We start from the raw sequence: 18,722 nt of genomic DNA on the forward strand, positions 1-18,722 counted from the left end.
TCACGAAATGTAATAATGATTTTCAAGGGTCATGGGACTTCTCTGTCATTTTTTTTTTTGGTAAAATGACATATTTGCCCCATTCAAATCTGCAACTGAGAGAACTCACAGGAGCTTCATCGACTCCCTCCGCCGACGATTCCAATTCCTCTAATCACAACTACTTGAAATATTGAGGTCTTCATTGAAAGAGACATCCCTTTTCTCTATGACGCAAGGTCTCTATTTGCGAGATGGAGCTTAGAGTGGCTCGAAATCATGCGACCTCGATTCCCAGATTCTACTATATCTCGAGGATGGATCCGGCACAGGGTTTGACTTTTGGCTGACACTTCGAGCACTACGGTGAGCGTCATCCATTTCTTTGTACGCGGATATGATGAGAAACACTCACCTTAGTCTTGACAACTTAACCTATTTGTTTGCTGTAATTGCCTCTTTAGGGGTTCTCGATGAGAAGTATGGAATGTTGTTGCATGGTTAGTCGATTCTAGTTCACTTTGTTTTGTTGTTTCATTTTGTTTTCACTAAGGACAGTGATTTTGGGTAGGCACAAGTCTTTCGAGGAAGCTGATATTATCATCCATTAAGCAAAAGCAAGAAACGACCCCATAAAGCTTTTGAGCCCGGTTTGAGCAAAGCACCACTAAGCGTCCCAAATCCTACCCAGATCCGACCAAGTAATATTGGATGTTTTCCCTAGAGATCTCACCAACCAAGACCTCCTTTTTTCAGAGAGAGATAGAGAGAGAGCTGATTTGATCTACTTTAGTCTTTTCTTGGTGCTTTTATAATATATAGAAATGCCAGATACTCCTTGAGACCTTCTTCATCCTGTGAAGATTAACCAAGGTGTTGTCGGAAGTATCAGTGAGAACAAAATATTGCAGAAATTGTATATAAGCACTATAATAAATAGAGCATGATTAAGAATTTTTTATTGTTGATCATGACACAATACCATGATCCAATTTTGTTGGTTGATTTACTTTGATTGATACTTCTTTCTTAACTTTTCTGGCTACCTACATATTAATCTCTTCCTAGTCATCTTCATTGTTGTAATTAGAGGAATTGGAATCAACGATGGAAGAAGCCGATGATCCTTCGAGGCTCTTTGGAGTAGGTTTTTTTTTTTTTTAATACAAGGTCATGAAAAACCATATAAAGAGACTATAATCAAATTATGTTTAAAACTATAAGGTTAATACAATCAGGTAGCGGATTATCTAAAACCATAGTATCGAAACTATCATGGGATGTTTGATAAGCTAGTAAATCAACACATCCATTCACTTTTTTGTAGATGTGGTCAAAGGTGATTTTTCAATCTTTTATAGTGAGATATCTAATTTTCTTGATACCTTTGGAGAGAGGATAGCTTTCAAAATAGTTGTGATCAATAAAAGACAATGCTTTTGTGGAATCAGAGAAGACATTGATTTTAGAAAATTTAACATTCCAATATAGACTGAGACCCTCTAAAATCCCTATAAGTCCAGCAGTTATGCTAGGATGGTAGTCAAGATTCTTTGTGAATCCCTTAATCCAATTACCCTCATCATCCTTGATGATGCCCCATAAGCAGCAATCCCATTGATGTTAACAGAGCTGTTAATGTTGAGCCTGACCCACCCAGGTGTAGGAGGACTCCATTTAGCTTCATGTCTGGCACTACTGTTGCTCAAATAGTTGATTCTAGTTTGAAGCTGCAAGTCATTCATAATCTATTAAAGGCATGAGAAGGTAATGTCTTTTTTTTTTGGTATTATTTTTTGAGTAGATCTTGTTGCATCTTGATTTTCATATATTCCAGCGGGCAAATGTGAAGAGTCTTTGCCAATTCATTCTTCTCATGCTCAGGCTACCTACTTTATTTTCAGCATTCCAAACTATCCAATCCTACACACATAGAGAAAAGAAAGTATTAAGTTTGGTAGGGTTAACTAATTTATTCCAAACATCATGAGCTTCCTTATAGTCCCATAAGATATGGATAAAGGAGTCAGAAGAGGTATAACCAAGAGGGCAGGTACGCTGCTGGGGTGTATTTCCATTATTATGCATGTAGTTGGTTTGGAGACAATCCCAAGCAGCTTTCCAAAAGAAGTATTTAATTTTTTTTATAAGCAAGCTATTTTTAGATTTTAGACCATATTTTAGAGTGATTTTGGTCCTTTTGAAATTTCATAGCTTTGTAAGAAAACTTGATGGAGAAGTTACCATCAAAAGAAAGCCTCTAATGATCATTGTCGCCTTGTGGATTGATTAGAAGGCTACACAAGCACAATATGTTTAATCACATTAGAGTCGAGATACTATCATAGAAGCTCAAAATTCCACCCTCCAGTGGTTGATTTAAAGTCCGAGACTCTTGTATGTAGAATAGAATCAACATTGGGGAAAACATATTTAACAAGAGGATCAGGTAAAGGAGACCATTTATCATACCAAAATGATATTTGATCTCCTTTATTAACTTTCTAACCCATATTGCACATGAATTTATCCCATACTTTGCATATGCTATTCCAAATATAATAGCATAAGTTTGGTTTTTAGACCACAGGTATTGTGAGTTTGTTGCATTTGTATTTGTTACGAAGGATTTGCTCCCAAAGATAGTTCAATTTTGTGATGAAAGCCCAATAGAGCTTCATTATAAAAGTAATATTTTGTTTTTTTAGCTTTTTGAAGCTAGGCCTCTCATCCTTTTTTTTTCCCTAATGTAACGCAATTCCAAGAAAGGAGATATGGTTTTTGGTTCCCATTAGTTGAATCCGAAAGAAAGTTTCTAGAGATTTTTTCTAAATCTGCCAAAACATTGTCGGGTGAAAGCATCATTTGCATAGTGTAGTTAGAAAGTATTGAAAAAACATATTTAATGAGTATAGATTAGCTGACAATGTTCAAGAGCGATCTTTCTAGCTTGCTAAATGAGAGTTAATCTTATCAAGTAAAGGAGCAAAAGTAATCTTTAAGGCCTTTTCATGAATAAGAAGAATTTCAAAATATTTGCTAGATTTTCGTTAAAGGAATTCCTAATTCAACACTAATTTGAGAAACTCTATTTATATTGACATTCTTGGAACAATAGAGTTTAGACTTGTCAAAGTTAATTTTCTGCCCTAAAGCTTTACAAAAATTAAAGAGACATTATTGAATTATCATTGCTTGAGATAGAGATAATTTGGCAAAAATTAACAAGTCGTCAGTGAAAATAAGTGAGAAATAGGAGACTCCTTAATTGTTAGTTTAATAAGCTTCCGTTCATGATTATCAATGCTTTTGAAAATACAATGGCTTAATCGCTCAATACAGAGAATAAAAAAGTTAAAAAAGGGAGAATTTCATTTAAGGATCGTAAAAGTAACTTATCTTCAAGTAGCTCTCAAAGAATTCTAAAATATCAGTTCAGTCCTATGGGACTAACTGAAAATAAGTTAAAAGTAGAAAAGATTAAAATACCCTCAGTTCAAATATAAAAAAAAACCACCAAACACCGTCACCGATGACCAAAGCTTCGCCGGTGACGGTAGCCACTGGACCTCCGTCTCCAGAGCCCCAACCTCCGACTGGACCACCGATGCTGGAGCTCCGACCATCGGTCGGACCACCGTCGATGGTGGCTAAAGAATTATAGAGAATTAATTTCTCCAAAGATGGCCAAGGTAGGTGTAGAACCCAAGACCCCTTGGTTCACTAAAAAATTTTAGACCATTAAGCCACTCAATCTATTCAACTATATAATACATAAAATTATATATATAATAAACCTTGTTTTCAAACCACTTGATTATTATGTTACTGGTTAATCGCGTAACTTTACTTGCTAATACCTTAAAAGTACTTGTTAATTAACTTTTCTTATTAACCCCACGACCCCTGCAACAGAAATAAATCACTTGTTAATCGCGTAACTATACTTATTAATACCTTTATAGGACTTATCAATTAATTAACTCTCTTTGTTAAGTCTGTGACTCTCACAACATAGCTACATTACTTGTTAATCACATAATTGTCGTTGTTAATATCTTAATAGGACTTTTTAATTACTTGACTTTACTTGTTAAATCCATGACTCCTTTAATTGAACTACATTACTTGTTAATCATGTAACTTTACTTGTTAATTACGCGAAAATATTTGTTAATTGCCTAGCTTGACTTGTTAATACCATAGCAAGACCTGTTTAACTATTGTTTCGAAAAAGCAACCAAATTACTTATTAATTTCATAACTTTACTTGTTAATTCATCAACAATACTTATTAAAAGTTTGATGAATACTGATCAGACTAGAAGTTTAAAAAATCTTATACAATTAAAACTAGAGGTTTAAAAAATCTTATACAATTAAAGCCTAATATATTTTAACAAGTATACTTAACACTGATAAGGGAGACCCGACTGTCATTGCTTTCGTTACCTGACAAACTTAATTTTTTATGCAAATTATATATTCATTTAACAAGTGACAATAGATTATTAACAAGTATTGTTGATGAATTAATAAGTAAAGTTATAAAATTAACTAGTAATTTGGTTGCTTTTCGAAATAATAGTTAAACAGGTCTTGCTATGGTATTAACAAGTCAAGCAAGGTAATTAATAAATATTGTTGTGTAATTAACAAGTAAAGTTATATGATAAACAAGTAATGCAGTTCAGTTGAAGGATTCATGTATTTGACAAGTAAAGTCAAGTAATTAAAAAGTCCTATTAAGATATTAATAATGACAATTACGTGATTAACAAGTAATGTAGCTCTGTTATGGGAGCCACAAACTTAACAAGGAGAATTAAGTAATTAACAAATCCTGTTAAGGTATTAATAAATATAGTTACATGATTAACAAGTAATTTATTTTTGTTACAGGGGTCGTGGGGTTAACAAAGAAAGTTAAGTAATTAACAAATCCTTGTAAGAAATTAACAAGTAAAATTACACGATTAACAAGTAAAATAATCAAGTGGTTTGAAAATAAGGTTTATTATATATATAATTTTATGCATTATATGATTGAATGGGTTAAGTAGCATGGTGGTGTAAAATCCTTTAGTACATTAAGGGGTTTTGGGTTCTATACTCACCTTGGCCATTTTTAAAAGAATTAATTCTCCATAATTCTTCAGCCACTATCGATGGTGGTCCAGTCGGAGGCCAGAACTCCAGTGATAAAGGTTTAGCGGTTGCCGTCGACAGTGTCTGGTGGTTTTCTTTTTTTTTTTTAATATTTGAATTAAAGGTATTTTAGTCTTTTTTACTTTTAACTTATTTTCAATTTAATTTCATAAAACTAAACTGATATTTTAAAATTCTTTGAGATCCATCTGAAGATAAGTTGCTTCTATAATTTTTAAATGAAATTCTCCTTAAAGAAAAAGAGGATTCTCTTCTAATGCCATGGGTAAGTGAGAATTCTTTTGTAGGCTCTCCTTTTAAATTCCAAAACCTATTTTTGTATAATGTTGTTAAAAGAGAAATTGAAAAGAAAAAATAAACAAAAATTCCTTCGAAATGTATAAGTAACAAAGGAGTACCTCGGATTAAGGTGTTAAGGTAATTATTATAAATCTCAAGATACTTTTCTCACATAATTTGTTTTTGTAAAATTACTGTATTGCCCAAAAGAATTCCGCCCAACTCGGCCTTCTTCTGTAATGGAACACCACCGATAGCCAACTCCTGAACTCCATCTTTGTTGATAGCAGTATTCTACTCCAGGGAGCACTTTGTGAAATACCATTTTAGCATGTATGAATTAACTATGGAAATAAACCTCAATATTTGAAGGAAAAAAAAATGTCCAACCCATTTACTGTTTCCTCTCGAGTTTATTCTTGTACATTTTCGTCAGAAATTTCACTACACTCTCAACCTAGATTAATCAAATGAAAATCAAGAATGAATCAATAAATTACAGACCCTTCATAAATCCAATCACCAACAATCATAAAATCAAATAAAATACATTAGGAAACACAAAATCTAAACCATATGAACTGAAACATGAATGATTGGAACAAAAAAAAAAAAGGAGGGTTCAACATGAGGAGGAGGAGGACATTCGAACTCAGTCACAACCACCGAGTGAAGGAGGACGTTCGAACTCGCACGGAAGAGCACCCTTGAACTTGGATCTGCAAAGGAGAAGAGGGTCCGCAAGTGAGATTCTAGTTGAGCCGACGGCGGAGAGATCTGAAATCAGTGAACCTTCACACCTTCAGATCTGAAACCATGCCGCCATAGAAGAAGACTGAATCGGCTGGTGCTTCATTGCAGAAGAAGGCTGAGCTGGATTCTTCTCGGTCAATAGGCTAATTTCACAAAAACAAATTATTTCCCAAAAATAAACCTTGAGACTTCATAGTAATTGCCTCAATTCGCGATTCTTCTTTATTATCTATATATTTTAAAAAGATTTTTATATCATTTTTCTAATTAAAAAACTTATAAAAAAAAATATAAAATATAAAATGAAGACCACTAAATTATAGCTAATAAATCTAGAAGCTTATATAGCCAGCAAGTCTCGTACCTTAATTTAACAATTTTCTTGTAGGGTTTTAAATTGTGATTCTCCGAAGAACCATTAAAACATGAGTTATTGCCAACCATAATTAATTAATGCTTTACAAGTAATCACATCACGCGCCTGTATTTTTCCCTTTTTTCTCTTCTTTTTTGACACAGCCCCACTGTATTTTTACACGATTACAAAACTCAGGCATTAAGGAAGCTGAAGCCCTTTACGGCTTTACCTTTAGCTTAGAGGAATTGGGATTGAGACTGGTGTTGGTATTGGTAATGGGAGTGAAAGTGAAAATGAGACTTTAAAATTATATTTGGTATGAAGTAATATGTGTAGGGAATACTTACTTTTATTTTATTTTATAATTAAACATAAATTATGAATAGACTAAAATACTCCTTACATTCAAAAAAAATAAACCTTGCTTGTGAGGTCTGAAAGCAGTCGAATGTGGCAATAACCATGGCAACACAGATTCAATTTCAGGTTCGAATGCAGCAATCACCATGGTAGCGCAGTTTTAGTTTCAGGTTCAAATGAGGCGGATCTGGAAGAAGTCGACAATGTCTCTGATTCTGATCTTTCCTCTTCCTCCATTTCCTTCTTCATCGATGTGCTATGTCTCTCTGAATTTTATTTTTCCTCTTTCACCTGCGTCTCTTCCTCCTCCGCAATTTCTTGCCTCACCTCCTCAAAACGGATCGGAGCATTGAGGCAGTGTACAAATTGGAGCTTGAAAAGAGGATTTCGTGGTAGCTGGATGAAGTGTACAAATTGAAACGTACAGATTGAAGCTTGCAATTGTGTTGCACGAAGAGAAGAGATGTGAGAGAGAGATGGGTGAGGGCAATTCGGTCCAGATATTTTCATTCCCAGGAATGATTTTGCAAACCCAGGGGGTGGGTGGTACTGAATAATCCCATGTAAGGTGGGATTGAGATTGGGTTTAGATTGTTTAATGATTCATACCAAACATAAAAAGTTGGATTTTCTTAATCCCAATACTAGCCCTTAGCTTTCATTTCCATGTACCAAACAGGGCCTTATAGTTAACTAACACTTGAGCCATTGTTTTTAGTTTTTACTACTAATTTGTTGTATGTATGTCAAAAGTTTGTGTGTGTTAAAGTCCCACATTGACTAAAAGAAGGAATCTCCTAGTGTATATAAATTAAGGAATGAAGTGGGCTAGTAAAATGAGTTTAGAGGAGAAGTGGCCTCGTGCATATGAGACAAGCCAACTCAGGGTAATCGCAGTTGAAATCAACCGATTCGCCCTCCTGTGCGCGAGTTCAAGAGACACTGGGTTCCTTTTACCGGATTATATTTACAAAATAAATAATTATTTTTGGCTTGCTGGAAAAGCTCAACTTTTGGCTGTTTAAAGTTTGAAATCAAACCAAGAACATTTTTTGACCATTAACCAAATTAATTTTTTAAACGTTTTGTCTTCCCAACGTTTCCAGACAAGAGGTTAAATGTGTTTTACGTTTGCGTAACCCCCCAATGTTTCCAGACAAGTGTTTAAACGATATTTATGACAGTGTAACTGAGCCTTTAATCCGGTGGTAACCCCCCAACGTTAATGTCTCCACCTTCAGGCTATATATAGCCATGGGTGTAGACAGAGCAACCACAAGCCTCTTGAGTTTTTAGGGCAATTTTCTCCTCCCTCTGCCTCTTGCTCCTGTTTTCATCGTCTGTTTTTACTTTTTAGTCTCTGTTGTTCTGTCCCCTTGCTCCGTTGCAGGAAGTGCTTGTTTAATCTTGGGATCTGTTGATTCGTCATTTTGATGTGCCGGAATAGTTCTTAAGGACAATATCCTTCCGGGCACGACTTAAGCAGCTCGTAATTTGCTGTTCATATCTCTCGCCGGTGCCGCCAACATAATTAACCAGTTATTTAAATGCATGTATAACAAGTAATCAGTTATTGCAGTGATTGTATTTGTTTTCAGTGTGGCCATTAACAGAATAATACATTGGTAATACGTTTAGGACAATGGCATAGGTGGCGCGGGAAGTCAAAGTCAATGGAACAAGAACTGAACGAAGCCATCCGTGGCAGCAGAGGAAGAACCGAAGAGGCGAGTCCGGGGAAGTTTCATTGTTCACATTTTGAAGTCGAAGCGAAATTCGTAAGGAAGCTTCGAGGAGGGCGTTATAAAGAGTCCAATCACAAGTCACTCGCAGTCACTGGGAAAAAGAGAGAGCGAAATAGCTCCAACAGACATTCCCTCTGCCGCCGCCGCGAACCACCTGCTCCTCTCATTCTACTACCCTCATTGAAGCTTGGAATTGAAATTTGTGATTCTGGGGAGTGGACTGTGAACTCTGGAGTTGAGCTATGGCAAGTTGGGTTGGACAATCGGCCTTTGGATCTGTAATTCAAGAGGTGTTTGATTCGGTTTCCAAAATCATCAACATGGGTCAAAAGTACCCCAGCACCCTCCAAACCATCATATCAACGTTGGAGGATTTGCGTCCTCTGGTACATGAGATAATACAGTATACCCAGGAATTGGATCGCCCAAGAGCAGAAGTGGAAACACTGGCTAGAGAAATGCGAGCAGGGGAAGAGCTTGTTTGCAGGTACTCCAATAAATCTCTCTGGAACTTTCTCTGTTTTCCTTATTACCAGAAGAAGCTTCAAGCAAGGGACGAGTCACTGAGGAGGACATTAAGCGTTGACGTTTCAAGCTCAGATGGCAGGGGATTTGACGGAGATCTTAAAGAAGATGACAGATGTTCTTATGATCCTCTCCGAGCAATTTGGGCTCACAAACTCTGGTTTTAGCACAGCTCTGTATGGGACTTCTGAAAACCCAGACTTCACTGTTGGATTGGATGCGCTTATGAATCAATTAAAATTCGACCCGCTCAAGGGTGGTGTACCCTTCTTAAACTTGACTGGTTTTGGAGGATCTGGGAAAACCACTCTGGCTAAAAAGCTCTGTTGGGATCCTGAAGTTTTAGGTATGTCAGCTTCCTTATTTTCCTCTCGTCTCTTTTAAATGTTATTGGATTTAAGAATCCCCTTGTGTTGATATTCTGGTTAGGTAAATTCAAAAAAAAAATATCTTCTTTGCGACCTTCTCAAAAACGCCCAACTTGAAGATCATTGTGGAGAAACTATTTGAACACTTTGGGCAACCCAAGCCTGAATTTCAAGGCAATGAAGATCCAGGATACAAATTGCGAAATCTGCTGAAACAAGTTGGTGGGAGTCCGATAGTATTGGTCCTGGATGACGTCTGGCCTGGATCAGAATGCTTTGTCGAGAAGTTTAAGGTTCCAATTTTAGACTTGAAAATTTTGGTTACTTCAAGAGCTGAACTTAACTTGGAGAGCTGCATTCTACGCCACATACAACGACTTTCTCAGGACGATTCAATGACCCTTTTTCGTCAATATGCTCAATTAAATGACACACGTCCTCATAATGATCTTACTGACCAGGTTCTTTCTCTTTTTCTAACTAAAATCATAACCGAAAAAAACCAGGCTGTCCCCTTCACTGTCGCTTATTTTATATTATTTGCTTTCACTGAGATGCAGGCAGTGAGGTGTTGTGGGGGCTTGCCGTTGTTCCTTCAAATTATTTGAAGCAAACTTCGTGGGAAGCCCATTGAGTTCGCATATCATGGTGAGGGAATTGTCTCAACCTGGTGGTTCTATCCTTGATTCAGATGATCAAGTGCTTGCTTTCCTCCAAAAATGCTTGGATGTTTTAGAACATAAGTCCATTGTCAAGGAATGCTTCATGATTTGGGTCTATTTCCTGAAGATCAGATTATCCCCGTTTCTGCCCTCTTTGATATCTGGACAGAAATGCATAACCTACTTGAAGAGTTCTGTGCATTGCCATATATCTACGACTTAACTTCCAGGAATCTTTCCACTATCGTAGTTACCAGGTACCATGGCTTTTTCTAACCCTTGTGTACGCCATCCAGTGCTACCTCATATTCATAGCCAGCCAATGCATCTTCTACCTGAATTTGGAGTGAACTTCTAGTTTATTTAAAGCTGCTTTTGTTTAAGCGTTGATAGATTTGGACAAATTATGCATGAATTCTTGCATTTCATTTTTTTTTTAATACGATGGATTTGATTTGGTTCTGTTACTAGTAAATCAAATTGATACATGATGCTTGACCAGGAAAGTGGCAAGTGAAACAGACAACTACTACAATAACCACTTCCTGATGCAGCATGATCTTCTGAGAGATCTAGCCATTCATATAAGCAAAAGGAAGCCATTGGAACAGAGGGAAAACCTGATTATTGACATAAATAAAAATAATCATCCTGAATTGTGGTCATAACCAAAAAAGCAAGGCATCGTTTCTCGCATATCTCGGAAATGGTCTATTCTACAGAAGCTTAAGCATGTCACTGCCCGCTCCGTCTCTATATCATCCGGTTTGATCTCCCTTTCTATGCAAGTAGAGTCACACACTTTTTATGAGAGATTCTTAGATACACTTCAGGTAACACAGATGGTCATTTAAAACTCACTAAAGCGGGTGTTGCGAGCTTCAAGGTCCGCTGACAGTCTAACACCCACTTGGAAATTATCCCTTTACATGTGTAATATGAGTCAGGCTTTTAGAAGCAGTACTGGCACTAAGGATGCGCTACCAAATTTGGTGGATATGAGCATTGACTATTGCAAAGATTTGAAGGCACTGCCCGTTGGGTTCTGTGATATTACTTCCTTAGAGAAGCTGAGCATCACTAACTGTCACAGTTTCTCCAGTCTGCCCCAAGATATCGGAAAGCTAGAGAATTTGCAAGTGCTGAGGCTTAATAACTGTACTGATTTGGTAGACATTCCCGATTCAGTCACAATGCTTCAAAATCTTAGCCTTCTTGACATCTCTTACTGCATAAACCTGCGAAGATTACCAAAGGACATTGGTGAGTTGAGTAATCTAGCAAAGCTCTACATGATGGGTTGTTCAAAATTGTCTGAGTTGCCAACCTCTGTCACCAAACTTGAGAAGCTGAGGAAGGTTATATGCGATGAGGAAATAGCCATCGGATTGAGAGAATATTTGGATCATACAGCTCTCAGACCGACCATAGAGATGACCAAAGATGATAATAATTTTAACTTAAATTGGCTTCATGGTGCTCGCTACCTGGTGTCCATTCTTTCAATGGCTCAGGTACTCCGGTCATGGTGGATCGATATCCTTCCCGTGGTATCTTCCTGATTTGCATGTCCTCTATGATTTTCATTATTTTGTACAAAGCCGGATTTATTGTTTGTTCATGAAGCATCAGAGAATAAAATTATTTGCCATGTTGGCGTGACATTCTTTTCTATTCTTCTGACTAGCAACATTAGAACTAAGAAAATACCAAAAGAGAGGAGATCACAAAATGATACTAGTCTATATAAATTCTCTATAACGCGGCTAAAAAGTAGGTTTGTTCTACACTATTGTCTCTGCAGCAGAATGCCTTTGGAAAGTTGATTTAGAGTAAAATGGCTTCCTTCCAATTTTAAGCATACTTTTATATAGGAAAATAACAATAAAATCCAATTATTGAAATGGCAATTTAGCTCCTCGAATGACATAATTCTACTGAAGTTTTTATAAACTTTTTTGTTATTAATTAATTTATATAAATGATTAATTTGTCCTTATTAAAAATAAAATGATCAAAAAATTTGTTTAAATAATTACAATTTTCTTTCTTATATTCACAATAATGCAATAATAAATTACAACTTCACGTGTCAAATTCCTGATATTATCACAAGGGTTAGAAATAATAAATAATTATCACAAGTTTTGTTTAAATAATCACAATTTTTTTTTTGTATTCGCAACAATGCAATAACAAATCACAAGTTCGCATGTCAAATTTTTAATATTGCTATAAATGTTAAAAATAACAAATAATGATCACAAATTTATTTAAATAATCACAACTTTCTATTTTATATACGCAACAATGCAATATCAAATCACTAGTTTATATGTCAAATTCTGAATATTGCTATAAATGTTGGAAATAACAAATAATGATTATAAGTTTTGTTTAACAACTTTCCTTCTTATATTCACAACAATATAATAATAAATTATAACTTCATGTGTCAAATTCGTGATATTGCTACAAAGACAATTTGATCATTAATATAAATTTAGTAATAACAAAAAAATCTCTATAAACTTCAATGAAATTATATCATTTTAAAAAATCAAATTGTTATTTATATAATTTAAAAAGATTTTATTGTCATTTTCTCTAATTTTTTCTATTTTTTATAGACGAGAATTGGAACCCACACGGGTAAAACAGGAACAAAGCACATTAGATCAGATGACAAACATAGATACAACAGCAATGAAGAATATACTAAAACTCGATGGGAATTTTTTACAAGCAGGGCATAGGAGTACAGATACATAAATAGTAGCATATGACCCAAGTATTCCACGGAAATGGGAGATACGAGGGTGATACCATTGCTTCCTCTAACCCCCAACTCTTCTACCCCTGAGCAACAAGTTACTCTTCCAAGTGACATTGATAATTAACGTCCACATCGCCAACAATAAGATGCATACAAACATTCAGTATTCCTGTGTGTATTAATCATTCTACTCTATGAGAAAATGCTTCCATCACACATTTCATTCCTGACGCTGACACGGCCGCGAGCACAACATACCATGCCATCATTGATACTCTCCCTTTTTAGATCCAGGTGCATTAAAATCAAATGGCATACACTATTTCCCCGCTGCTGTCAATATCAAGCTCAGAGTCCGAATCTAGTTCATCCATGCCATCATCTCCGTCAATATCTGCCATAAACTGATCCAAAGAACAGGTCCCAGCCGCTGGTATAGTAGCTTCTGAAATTATCTGCATAATCACATCAATGCTCTGCATTGGTTGGTCTAGCTCTTCAAATTGGTTACCCAGTATCTTCTCATCCATTATGTCTGCGGGGAGATTCTTCAGAAACCATTCGTGGTTCAAGATTTCAGGAATGGTAATTCTCTGTCATCCAAATGTCCAAAAGCATAAGATGCAGATGAATTATTAAACAAGCAAGGCAGAGTACACAATTTATATTTCTATCTGCTACAATCAAGAGGTCAAACTCATAACAAGCATTTGACTTTCGGGTGGTTATTTTTAATCACATTTTACTACCTCCATCAAATAACAAATGAAGCTAAGCCCACCAAAGTCACAGTAAAAGTATAACATTAAGAAATTCTCATTAACGAAGGCACATGGTTAAACAACAGGTCATAACAGTAGCCAGAGCTTACAAAATGAGCATTGAAAAGCAACAAGAAGTGTTGGCATGCTGCGTCCAATAAACCATTTTTGCAAGAGCATTGACAACCACACCTTTTTTTTTTTTGGGGGGGGGGGGACCTCACTCATCCTGAAAGTTCATAGCAAATAGCAAGCATCTAAATCGCAAGATTTATCAGTGAAAACAGGGGGAAATAACGTAGCTTGAGCATCAAAAAGCTCAAATAAAATGCTAGAAGAAAAGAACTAGAGCTAATAAGAAATTCAAGTCGATATGAAATGCATCTAAATAACAATATTCCTCAGAGAAACCAAAGAGACGATCAAATTATTTAGATGCAGAACTAGATCACTTGTTGGAAAATAAACACTAACCTCTGCAGGATCAAAAACAAATATCCTAGAGATAAGATCACGACATTCAGGTGATATTTGGACGATGTCTGGAATGGAATACTGGACACTCAAAACTCTCTGCAATGATACAACCATAACAAGTCGTAACTCAAGCAACCCACCACCACTCTCAAAGAAACATGCAATGATCTAAATGTCCAATCTACCTGTATAGTCTTTCGAAAATCCTTTGGTTCATGAGGATCTTCAAAAGGATATGATCCCACTAGCATCACATATAAGGTCACTCCACATGACCAGACATCTGCAATCTGAAATCAAATGCATGGAAACACATTAGCAACCCATTAAGTATCAAAAACAGATGCTACTGAAGTTGCAAAGAAAATGAAATGTCTGATCAGAGTCAGATCCAATTCACAACTAGGCTTACCTCATCTGTACATGATATAGACCAAATCACACAGGTAAGGAAGAATCAACCTTAAAAAGAAAAAGCTTGACCTTTGTTTCAACATGGCCCACACAAAAATGACCACCGGATATAGTAAACAGTTAACTAATAACGGTAGTTGTTCTAAAACCACCACAAGTCAATAACTAGCCAGACCACAATTACATCAGAATTCTTTACAAGATCCGATGTGAAAGTACTATTTCCACAGAGAAAGAACAAGAAAACCATACAAGAGTTAGCCTACCTTGCCATCATACTCTTGCCTCAGCAATACTTCTGGAGCAATATATGCAGGAGTTCCCACAGTCGACTTTGGTTGTGAATGAAGCACTGATGACTGTCAATAACAACATCTAATAGCCTAGTAAGTCACAGATACACCAAAAATCTCAACTCAAGGAAGAATCAGTAGCATAGTGTTCATCATCTACACTTGCAGATATCCCAAAGTAGATAAAGAGTATATTTTAGGTGCTTCTCAAACATAACGATGTTGAAATTATAAACAAAAAGGACCCAAGCAAAATAATTTAAGGACCTCAAGGTGCCAATGCATGTGCATTGCAAGCTCCATCTCAATTCCAGTGGACCTCAGAACCCAAGACAACAAACACTAAAGAACTGAGAAAAATGCATAATTTGAAAGAGTGAAATACTCAACGAAACATTTCCCAGTAAAATATAAAGGGAGATAAACATATGCTTACCTTGGAGTAACCAAAATCACATATTTTCAAACGAGGTGCTGGGCTTCCATCTAATAATGTGTTTTCCAGCTTCAGGTCCCGATGACATACTTGCTTCATGAAGAGACATGACACAAAGGAGACAAATGCATTATGTATATTTCAGTCTAGTGTGGGTTAAGTACAATTTTAAGCTGTAATGAAGGAATGGGGATGAGGAATTTTATTACCATCGCATGGCAATAGCTGACCCCAGAAATGAGTTGTTGAAAGAAGAAACGAGCCTAGTGCATGATCATCGGTCAACAAGGTACACAGGTAACATATCAAAAGAAGGAATTAGTTCAACAGTGAATGAAAGGAGCAGGGAGAAAAACAAATTGAATAAAAACCTCATCCTCAGGAAAGCGCCCAGCACTGCAGATTCGCTCAAAGAGTTCTCCTCCAGATGCATATTCCATAACAATGGCTAGATGAGTAGGCGTTAAAATGACCTGGGTGAAATTTTATAGAACATTTTAGTTTATTGAAACTACCTCAACTCTGAACAGATGTTGGGATAGAATTGTCAAGACATACTAACCTCCTTGAACCTAACAATATTAAGGTGTCTCAAGGACCTGTGATTAATGATTTCCCTCTTCACATTTTCATCTATCTGTGTTTCAAATAACATGATTTTAAATATATCAGCTGAGTGCTCCATCAGAACTAAAAGTTGGGAGGGGGGGTGGAAGAAAGGCCAGCAACCAAGTTTGTATGACAAAGGTCAATTTTAAAAGTTTTCAAGTTGAACAACAAAAATATTCGTTGTTTCACAATTCCATTTTTAACATCTAAAGCTTAAATCCACCAATATCACAAGCTTCATATTCACCAGTCCAACGTTTTTTAGCAAATGGAAAATTTTTCATCAACAGCATTCCCTCATCTGTTAAACCTCTTTCATCAAATCAAAGATTTTCTTGTGCAAGTAAGTTCTTTATCAAAAGACGCTATACTGTAATATGCCATTTTGATCTTCAAGCCCACAAGTTCGTCCAACAAGAAAGAGTAAAACGCGAATTTAAGTGTCGCGACCGTGGTAATTTTATTTCTTGTCATTGTCATTAAGTAAATGAAACAGTGTAAACTCCCTCCTCTTTTTCTTAATTCTTCAAACGGAAACAGTTATTCAATACCACGATAGGCAATAATTGACCGGCTTCAGGTTCGAGTTGATCTTAGAAATGTTTTCCATATTCAGAAATTATCTTCCGACATAAGTCATCAAACACTATGGAAATAAATAGTGAAAAGGGAAGAGGGAAAAGGCAAGAAAAAAAGAAGAAACCAGTCATTAATATCAAAAACTACTCCAGGACCGAAACAAAAACGGAAATCCAAACACATCTTATAAGTAGTAAGTAGTAACGTCCGTCAGCATAAAAGCAGTAGCCAGCAACTCGCTAAACAATCACTACACAGAAAGAAGCGAGCACACTTCTATCTTCACAGTTAATCTTTTCGTTCAAAAAGAAAAGACGATGACACAGTATAAAATTTCCGGGTCGAACCTTATCCCCGCGTTCGATATACTTCACGGCAACAAGCTCTTTAGTTAGTTTGTCTCTCATCAGCCTAGCCACCCCGAAATTCCCGGACCCAATATCTCGGACGAAATCGTACCGGTCGCTGTCGTGCATGATTGGCATGTCCATGGCTGGTCCCAAGGTCATCGGCGACGGATCCATTCGGAAAAACCGTTACCGTTCAACAAAAAGAAAACCCAAGTCACATTAGAAGCACGACGTCGGTACAGTAGTCGCTGGTTCCGATGCAGAGAAGATAAACAACAAAACGAAGATCGACGATTAATTGGTTTGATAAAATCATCAGGGAATCGGATTTGTGGAACTTGACCAGGAGTTGAGACAGGACAAAAGTTGATGAGAAGAGAGAAAAGTGCAGACTTTGTGAAGTGGGAATTATGGAAAATGGTAGGCGAATGCCAGAGGGAAGGAAAATAGGGAAAAAAAATGGACGGGTTGGCGACTACCTGATTCTGGCAGAAACGAGAGCAAAGCGGGGAAACGGCATCGTTTTGGCGCGTTGGTGTCCAAGATGAAGATGACGCCGGTTGTTCTGGTCTAGTTGGCCTCGTAAGCCAGATTTTGTCGCCTTTCTCTTCGTTTCTGTTGTTCGCCCCCTTTTTTAAATTTCTTACCAGAAATGTTTGCTATGTTAAATTGCTTCTGCGTCGCTGTCATTGGTCAGTGTCATCCGCTTGAGCTTTGTCTTCTTTAGCTAAATTGACTGCACGACGCCTCTTGACTGGATAAATTTTGCTGCGTTCCGACTGCGATCCCGTGCGGGGCCTTAGAATCGTTTCCCTATGCCTCTCCACGTTTTGCTTGCCGAATGTGACGGTCCACACGACGAGAATCCAAATCCAAATTATCTATGTATTTTCAGGCTGCGACTTGAGAGACCCTTTTTGGTTGGGTGAAATCAGGTTCTCCACCATTTTCCTTGGAGAATAAGAAGAGACTTTCAACTTTATGCCTGGAACATAGGGAGGAACAAAGTTGGACATGTTATAGATTTAAAATAGATACATGGTCGTCATTTATTTTTTTACCTGCAGAACAATATATGTATGTATGTATGTATATATGTATATAATTGTCATTTATTTTTATTATAATTTTCGTGAGGATAAAAATTATTTTATTCGTGTATTTACAGCTTTTAAAAATGAAAATGTTAAGAATTTCTGGATCAGGAAGCTTTTGGACGACTTTTAAAGGTAAAAGGATATTTAAATAAAGTTAAAAACAAAAAATGAAAGTCTCTTCCAAGTTTATGGATTCAAAGATGTGTTTTTACCATTTGCTTATTAATTTCATTTAGAAACGAGAATATACTTTAAATTTATTTTATCATCTCAATAATTGCTTGGCCCTTCTTGAGGTTACATCAAGACAAAGGGTAAGAATCAAATTGAAAGAATGAATCTCTTTGAAAATGCTAATTATGGGTGTCAAGTGAAGATTTTTAGATTTGGAAAAACTTTTACTGATATGGCAGTGTTGAGGCACACATGAGAGTTAAAATTTAAATTGGCGGAGGAGTTACCGAGACTAGAAGAAATGTACCATCTGTAGTTCCAAGGAAAAGAATTGTGTTGCCAATGAGAAGAGAGGGATCTCAAGCAATCGACAACTGAATGGTTTGCGAGCCACAACCGTGAGGGACAAGACAGTGCTTCTTATGCCTTTTCTCTAAAAGAGATGTACTGGCAAAAGATATACCGTCGATTCTGGGTTAAAACAGGAGGACAGGTTAAAGTCCGATAAAAGCAAAGCTCAGAGCAAGCAAGAAGATAGAAGATAGGCACAACATTACT

The 18,722-nt window shown here is 36.5% G+C and overlaps 3 protein-coding genes across 3 annotated transcripts; 2 read left to right on the top strand and 1 right to left on the bottom strand.

The window, feature by feature from the left end:
* Positions 1-8,557: 8,557 nt before the first annotated feature.
* LOC129321287 (uncharacterized) lies at positions 8,558-9,731 on the top strand. The gene is made up of 2 exons (XM_054967006.1): positions 8,558-9,514; positions 9,598-9,731. The coding sequence occupies exons 1-2, from the start codon at positions 9,244-9,246 to the stop codon at positions 9,651-9,653; spliced, it is 327 nt and encodes a 108-aa protein (XP_054822981.1). The 5' UTR covers positions 8,558-9,243; the 3' UTR covers positions 9,654-9,731.
* Positions 9,732-10,143: 412 nt separating this feature from the next.
* Positions 10,144-11,862, top strand: LOC129321286 (probable disease resistance protein At5g66900). Its single transcript, XM_054967005.1, has 2 exons — positions 10,144-10,455; positions 10,701-11,862. The coding sequence occupies exon 2, from the start codon at positions 11,128-11,130 to the stop codon at positions 11,758-11,760; it is 633 nt and encodes a 210-aa protein (XP_054822980.1). The 5' UTR covers positions 10,144-10,455; positions 10,701-11,127; the 3' UTR covers positions 11,761-11,862.
* A 1,032-nt stretch (positions 11,863-12,894) lies between these two features.
* Positions 12,895-17,753, bottom strand: LOC129322341 (serine/threonine-protein kinase SRK2I-like). Its single transcript, XM_054968648.1, has 10 exons — positions 17,373-17,753; positions 16,891-17,141; positions 15,918-15,992; positions 15,727-15,828; positions 15,565-15,618; positions 15,356-15,448; positions 14,893-14,985; positions 14,398-14,502; positions 14,210-14,308; positions 12,895-13,567 (listed from the first exon to the last, which is right to left on the bottom strand). The coding sequence occupies exons 2-10, from the start codon at positions 17,065-17,067 to the stop codon at positions 13,280-13,282; spliced, it is 1,086 nt and encodes a 361-aa protein (XP_054824623.1). The 5' UTR covers positions 17,068-17,141; positions 17,373-17,753; the 3' UTR covers positions 12,895-13,279.
* Between the last annotated feature and the right edge of the window lie 969 nt (positions 17,754-18,722).

Source organism: Prosopis cineraria, unplaced genomic scaffold (assembly GCF_029017545.1).
Source record: "Prosopis cineraria cultivar Desert tree isolate PC_DT_omini unplaced genomic scaffold, ASM2901754v1 PC10, whole genome shotgun sequence".
Lineage (NCBI taxonomy): Eukaryota > Viridiplantae > Streptophyta > Magnoliopsida > Fabales > Fabaceae > Prosopis > Prosopis cineraria.

What these genes read in the sequence shown, in the direction of transcription:
- LOC129321287 (XM_054967006.1), top strand. Translation starts at nt 9,244, where the DNA reads ATGGCAGGGGATTTGACGGAGATCTTAAAGAAGATGACAGATGTTCTT. An exon ending in TTGGGATCCTGAAGTTTTAG is followed by an intron (nt 9,515 to 9,597) that starts GTATGTCAGCTT and finishes TATTCTGGTTAG; the next exon opens with GTAAATTCAAAAAAAAAATA.
- LOC129321286 (XM_054967005.1), top strand. Translation starts at nt 11,128, where the DNA reads ATGTGTAATATGAGTCAGGCTTTTAGAAGCAGTACTGGCACTAAGGAT.
- LOC129322341 (XM_054968648.1), bottom strand. Translation starts at nt 17,067, where the DNA reads ATGGATCCGTCGCCGATGACCTTGGGACCAGCCATGGACATGCCAATC. An exon ending in GTGATTTTGGTTACTCCAAG is followed by an intron (nt 14,986 to 15,355) that starts GTAAGCATATGT and finishes TGTTATTGACAG; the next exon opens with TCATCAGTGCTTCATTCACA. An exon ending in ATTTTCGAAAGACTATACAG is followed by an intron (nt 14,309 to 14,397) that starts GTAGATTGGACA and finishes GTATCATTGCAG; the next exon opens with AGAGTTTTGAGTGTCCAGTA.